Raw genomic sequence first — 6,924 nt, 5'->3', positions numbered from 1 at the left:
CCGACACAAGGCCCCCTTTACGGAACTGAAGTAACGTTGACGGGAGGCTCATGAACAAAGACCACGCACGATTTCAAATCTCGTCCTGACGATTGGCCAGCTGCGGTCACGTGGCTTTGCCGTCCTCTCCTTATTGGCTGTTCAGTATGGGTTGCGAGGACATTTTAAACGATGTACTTATACACATGGCTGACAAAGGGATACGTACGAGGGATTTTTCTTTTCTATTTTTTTACAGAATTATGATTCCTATGAAAAATAACAATTTTTTACGAACAATTATTCGTTGAATCATTTATCGCGTCTATAGACACTATAGTATGCACGTTACGAATGACAGTAATAGCACATCTTTTCCCTTACCTTCCCCACTTCAAAATGGCCGAATCCAAACAATGCACGAAAAATCACTCACTGTCACTATATTTGAATATATTTTAATTTTGTTTTTGACTTAAAAAAATGTTTTCCTTTTTTATCTTTCCATGCAAGCAAAATATTTTACAACCTGTACTAACAGCGCGAAAATTCTTCATGACAGAAGGTCGAAAATATTGGACGAGTCCATCGTTCTAATAGAGAGGGGAGGACGGCAGTCCCGTTAAGAATGAACACAGCAATAATGGCGGGAATACACACACGTACACAAATTTACCGACTTTAACGTGAAAAAAAATATACAACACTGTCACCCTGCAAAATAGCGTTTTACGCACTATCTTGAATTAAATATTAATGAAACATACCATTACAATTGATTTTTTTACGGAATTTCGCACAGAATGTAAACTTTTACCACCGAGATCAATAGACGTTTTCTTATATCTATTTTCTCCGATATATTTGCTGCACTATGCATAAAATATATAATTACCACAGACATAGTTTTTGCTTTGATTTGCATAAAATATATATGATTATTTAAACAATTATATATACTTGTATGTATATATGTATACATATACATCAAATTTTTACAGCTTTTTAATATTGCACTTGACTTCTTATAACATATTTTTAGGAAAATTAGTTTCATTTATAGCTACATGACAAATATTGTGGACCCAATTTATTAAATGCATTAAAAAGATTGATAAATGCATTTTTCAACACCTGAATTAAGTCTGTTTAACTATACTGTTCTTGATAAGATTTTCTTTTTATTACTCCTTAAACGTACTTTGTGTATGATTATTTGATTCTCCTTTTACGTTCTTTGACGATCTCTCTTCATTTTATTCTTCGCTGGAATTGGTTGTATGCTATAATTATTTCCGTTAGATCTTTATGGCTTTCTATTAATCTTTGATGTCTTTCTTGAATAACCATTATTTAACAAACTTGGTAACTTTGATTAATATTAATAATATATATATATTTTGAATATATTTTTGTAACGCAATAAATTTTTTTATTTATATAACTCTTTAAACTTTATGTATTATTGCATTGTATTTTGTTTAGTCAGTGTACCACATTCTTTGTACTATTTGTTTAAACTCTTTGCTATTTCTTGTTAATCCCTATTTCTATTAATTACATAACTTTGGTCTTTTAATAAAGGGACTTTTAAAGAATTTTTTAAAGTCTTAATGGCATCTGCTTAAACATTAGCTACAGATGGTATTATTTTCATGTATATTTCAATGCCCTTTAAGAATATATCCTTATTCAAATATTCATCATGATCATGAAGTAGTATTTTTGTTTTATTCATAGGTGAAAAACCAATTGCAGGAATTCCAACCTGTAAAGAATAGTTTTTTTTTTTAAATTGTTTAGCATTTTATATGAATAGAAAGTTAATAGAAAAATATTTACCTCTCTTACATATCGACTATCTGTACCACCTGGGAAGATTCCCATTTTCAAATTTATCCCAAGGTCATCACAAGATTGTTTAAAAGCAATCCAGAAGGGATTAGAATCGTCCAACTCTGTATTTTCAATTTTGGGATTCTTTTGCTCAAATGAATATGTGATATCAGAACCAGCTTCCTGACACCATCTTTTGATCATAGCTTCAAACTCACTATGATCGATGGAAGGATCAATTCGAATATCGAAAATTGCTGTCAATGAAGGTGGTACTACATTTGTTTGTACACCACCCTGAAACAAATTATGTGTTTATATGGTTTGTATAATATAAAATTTCATCACTTCTACATATCAAAATTATCTAAAGAGCTTTTGTCAAATTACTGAGATACTTACTTTTTATGCCTATTTTATACCTAAGTGTACAGACATGTAAATTTTAAAATAAAATTTTTTTCTTAATGAAATAATGTACTCCAAATGTTTAAAATAAAACTACTAATATATTAAACTATTATGCAATATGTATTAAAATATATAATAAGCAGTAAATCCCAGGTTATGTACCTTTAGTTGAGTTAAATTTACAGTCGTAACATCACCAAGTTGTATGTTTGGATTTTTCAATTTTTCTTTCTCCTTAGCTCTGAAGTCCATAAAACGATCAATTATGACTCTTATTTTTTCTCCAGCTGTATTATCCAATAAAAGAGATCCATGGCCAGGGGTGCCTGCACATTCTACTACAATATGCCAGATTGATCTTTCACCATAGAACATATAAAAATATTCTTCAGGTGAAGCTACACCTTCATCCAATGCAAAACCAATATTTAGAGCCTGGAAATCTTTAGTATGTACAAAATCTTTCATGCCAAGAACGCCTCCTATTTCTTCATCTGGTACAAAGGAAATATGGATTGTTCTTTTAAAACGTTGTCCTGCAAGTTTCATGCGTCGAATTGCTTCTAGATATTGAATTCCAACACATTTCATATCTTGACTACCACGTGCATAAATGTTTCCTTGTTCATCCATATGAGCACTAAATGGTGGATAGGTCCATTTGTCCTAAAAAGATATATTTATTACCTATAAATCTGTTTAGATCTTTCCTTTAGTATTAAGCTGTTAATAATGTTGTACTTACTTCAAAAACAGGTACAACATCCATATGGCTATTTAACAGAATAGCTGGTTTTGATGGATCTGTACCATTCCATGTGAGAACCACAATCGGTTTATCTGGATAAACATGGTATATTTTAATAGGTAAGTCAAGAGACTTGGCCTGCTTCTGAAGAAATGCAACACAGTCATCTGTAAAATAAAAATCTAGAGTTAATATTGAATAATTATATTAAAGTTCTTTTTTTTTTTTTTTAAATAATTTATCAATTCTAAAATCTTTACCTTTTCTTAGTTCTGATTCAAATCTAACATTAGTATCTCAAACCATTTTATCGTTTAAAATTAAAGCAAATGGGAATAGTATGAATATCCACAATCAGAGTTCAAATATCAAAAGTTAAACAGAGTGAAGAATCTCTGAGAGTCCTAAATACCTGCTATATGTTTTGTGTACAATAAAAGAAATAATCTTATCTGTCACAATGATCAACATCTTTTGTTGAAAGATCTACGAATTTACGAACCGTCAATCCCTGCAACGCAACTGTTCCAATAATAAATATAATCAACTGTTTACGATATGATCATGGTTGCGATGATTTTTTATTATCGATAAACTTAATTAAATCGTACAGATACGAAAAACAAATGAGACAACATGAGAATTACGAGGAATTACTGATTACATACAATTTAGGTCATCCACGAGTCGTACTTAAATAACGATCGTATTCAAGCCTCTAAATTCCGAATTTTTTCGCTAAATGAATAGAAACTTTGGAGATAATTTCACAGAAAATTTAGATGCACACTGTCAGCTTGATGAAAAAATACAAAAATAGAAATAACATTCCATACAGGGTGGGGCATGCAATGGCTGGATAGCGTCTCCGACGCTTCGAACTTGAGTCGGTCGAGCTAACTGAGAGATTCCCTGTCCCCATGCGGAAACGCGTGTGCCTCGTGAATTAATGTCCACGATTAACGTGCGAGGCTAGAGGTTCCGTACTGCACGAGAAATAGGTAATTTGCTTAACAAGGAAATGACCGACCCCGTTCCGGTACGCAATATGCGTGTACAATTTTTACATGATCGTGTGCTTAAAGGTACACGCGTGAAGTTTAAAAAATATTCACGTTGTCCATCGTTGTGCATATATTAGGTACGTTAAAGATTTAATATCCAAAATTACTTACCGTAATTGATATTCGGCTGGACCGATGGTATTCGCAAGTAGTCGCGAAAATTTTTTACAGCTGTTGCGTCCAGCTGAGCTTGGGAGAACGAAGACATTGCGCCGCCTGCTGATCGCCGCGTCGGACGCCGCTGAGTCGACTGTCATAGCAGACGCCTGCCGCTTGTCTCGGCCAATTGCCGGTGATTATCAGCGATGACGTAGAAGAGAGTCGATCAATCGAAACGCACAAATAGGAATGGCGGGAGTACGAGCGTTTTTTTGAAAAAACAGACAAGAAGATTAAAGAGGAAGAACGTTTTGTTTGCTCTACACTAAGTCCTTCGTGCTGGAAAATTTTCGTTCACGATAAGCAATCCGATAAATTATTTCTTTACGTACATAGTAACAAGAAGGGTAAAAATAGCTCGAGTTCATTACCATACAACGAGATAAACAAAAAGATCGTGGTATAAACTAAATGTAGATGGATATATGGATAAGAGAGATAAAGGTGTATACACAACAAGATAGCGTTAAGACTTGTTAATTCGTAAAATGTATTCCGATTTATTAAATTTCATGTATGCCTAAATATGAGCTCTTTACACGTTACGCCATAATATTATATTCATATAGAGTTTGATATCGAAGAACTTGTTACATTCATTAATCGATAGTACGAATTAAATTATCATACAATGTAGAATATAATGCAACGTGGCTAATAACTAGGCACATACATGTAACAGTGAATTGCAAATAAAAAAATCATGTGTTCCGGTACTATTATAAAGACGAACTTTTTCTTTTATATATATAATTATATGTAGCTATATAATTATATATATATGTATATATATATGTACATACAATAATAATATAATAATAATAATCGCTATTGATCTGTTTTATTTACAACATTGAAACTATTGTACTAACGAATTTTTTACTAGGTTTTCTGCCTTCTTCTCACCTCTCTAACACGTCTTACTTATATCTTTATATGTAACAACAGAACGCCTTTGTCGCTTTATCAGAATGTCCATTATACAGATACGTTAGGGCAACCAGAGAGAATTGTATAACGAATAGAATACATTACAAAGCTGAACGCATGTGTGTGTAACCGCAAAAAGCAATCGTATTACCGCTCTTTCGTTTTTTATCACTTTCCCTTTCCATTATCGTTCTATATATACTTTTTCTTTCGGCTCTTGATAGATGTTTCGTTTTATCTTTTTTGAAAGATCTCAAAGGAGACGTCCATACTTAAATTTATCTTACAAAAATATGTACAAATTTCACAGTGCCGCTAACCAGGCGACGAACGTGAAGCTGTACACACCCCTAATCCATCGTTCGCATCACCCGGTTAGCTCAAGTAACTTACACTAGTATACATGTTTATTACAAAATATCGGCTAAAGTATAAAGGAATACCAAATGCCAAAAATATCGCTCGTTTAGTTCTCCCCATAGCATTTTTGTCTTCACTTTCAAGTATCGTTCTTTCCTATCGTTCTGTTCTCCTTTTTTTTCATTCTTATTTTGTAGAAGCTGCAGCCAAACGAACGCAAGTTAAACAGGAAGTGGTTTGGAGAGTTTGACATGCCGTATTTTTACACTCTTTGCTATATTACCAGTGAGACCCATAGAATGCACCAGGATTTCTGTAAAATTCATTCTCGTGTATACTGTTTCCTTGAATAACTTATTCCTTAGTCACAGAGCTTTTTAAACTTTGATATCACGTTTAAAAGTTTTGGTTTCTTCGATAAAACATGTCAGAACGGTATAACGTGGCTTTGTCGCGCGCTAAAATTTCTTTTTTTTAAATTTTTTTTTAAACTATGAAACTTTACCCGATTAGCTATTCCTTGTACGCGCTTAGAACAGAAATATTGTAAAATGTGACGAATAAGTTGATTTCTTGGCTCGTGTGAACTCTTCGAGGAACTATGAACATTAAATATACTTATCAGAATTTTAAATTACGATTTGCCATCTTTTCGATATCTTTCCTTCTCCCTCTCTGCACCAGTGATCGCCTAGTGCCTCGAAAAGTTTGCTGGGATTTTTTTAATACATCAAGTATGTCAAAATACTTTCTCTCATTCTCTGGCATCACATTCAACGTTTGATTCAGTAATTACTTGTACGACTTTATCTCATTTTTTTCCTTTTTTTTTTTTTTTTTCATAGTTGTTGCACAAAATGTTCAGCGGAAAGTAAGAAATATTTATGGCCTTCAGATTCAGCAAAATTTAAACTCTTTAGCTAGAGAATTTCCCCTTTGACCGAGAGAAATAATTCGTTGTGTGTTTCCCCTTCGAATAGAATGTTAAGTGCGAGTTTAAAATCTGCGAAATATACAAGAGCCGAGTAATTATAACTCATATTACAACGAGGAACTCCCAATAAGAAATATCGTAATTAATTATAACATATTTAATATATATATGTACACACGACAAATACGCGAGAATTTCGATATGAAATCTTTGTACAATACGCTAATCTTAAATTACACCGCTGTGTACACTGGGCGAATTGTCCTTAATCAAATGTACCATTTACATTCGTCGAATAGAAAAAGAAGAGAAAAAAAAAAAAGAAAAAAGAAAAGAAAAAATACATTACCGATCACCGGATTAAGAAAAGAAGAAAAAAAAATAACGAAATTTACAACGCAAATAAATAAATTTTTAAAAAAGAAAATTCGACACCCTTTTTTTTGGTACGTGTACGGAACAATTAGAACAATCTACAAATCCCGAGAACGAAGAAAAATGCA

At 32.6% G+C, this 6,924-nt stretch overlaps 1 protein-coding gene across 1 annotated transcript; it reads right to left on the bottom strand.

Moving 5' to 3' along the window:
• Positions 1-1,568: 1,568 nt before the first annotated feature.
• On the bottom strand, positions 1,569-4,314 carry LOC108547083 (aminoacylase-1). The gene is made up of 5 exons (XM_017899439.1): positions 4,150-4,314; positions 2,972-3,141; positions 2,389-2,892; positions 1,822-2,112; positions 1,569-1,747 (listed from the first exon to the last, which is right to left on the bottom strand). The coding sequence occupies exons 1-5, from the start codon at positions 4,244-4,246 to the stop codon at positions 1,604-1,606; spliced, it is 1,206 nt and encodes a 401-aa protein (XP_017754928.1). The 5' UTR covers positions 4,247-4,314; the 3' UTR covers positions 1,569-1,603.
• Positions 4,315-6,924: the final 2,610 nt, after the last annotated feature.

Source organism: Eufriesea mexicana, unplaced genomic scaffold (assembly GCF_001483705.2).
Source record: "Eufriesea mexicana isolate 0111107269 unplaced genomic scaffold, ASM148370v2 scaffold933, whole genome shotgun sequence".
Taxonomy (NCBI): Eukaryota; Metazoa; Arthropoda; class Insecta; order Hymenoptera; family Apidae; genus Eufriesea; species Eufriesea mexicana.
The sequence above is the reverse complement of the archived record's forward strand: the minus strand, read 5'-3'. Positions and strand labels throughout refer to the sequence as shown.

Coding starts and splice junctions, on each gene's coding strand:
- LOC108547083 (XM_017899439.1), bottom strand. CDS start 4,246: ATGTCTTCGTTCTCCCAAGCTCAGCTGGACGCAACAGCTGTAAAAAAT. Junction 2,113..2,388: donor TAAATTTAACTCAACTAAAG/GTACATAACCTG, acceptor AATTTGTTTCAG/GGTGGTGTACAAACAAATGT. Junction 1,748..1,821: donor ATAGTCGATATGTAAGAGAG/GTAAATATTTTT, acceptor TATTCTTTACAG/GTTGGAATTCCTGCAATTGG.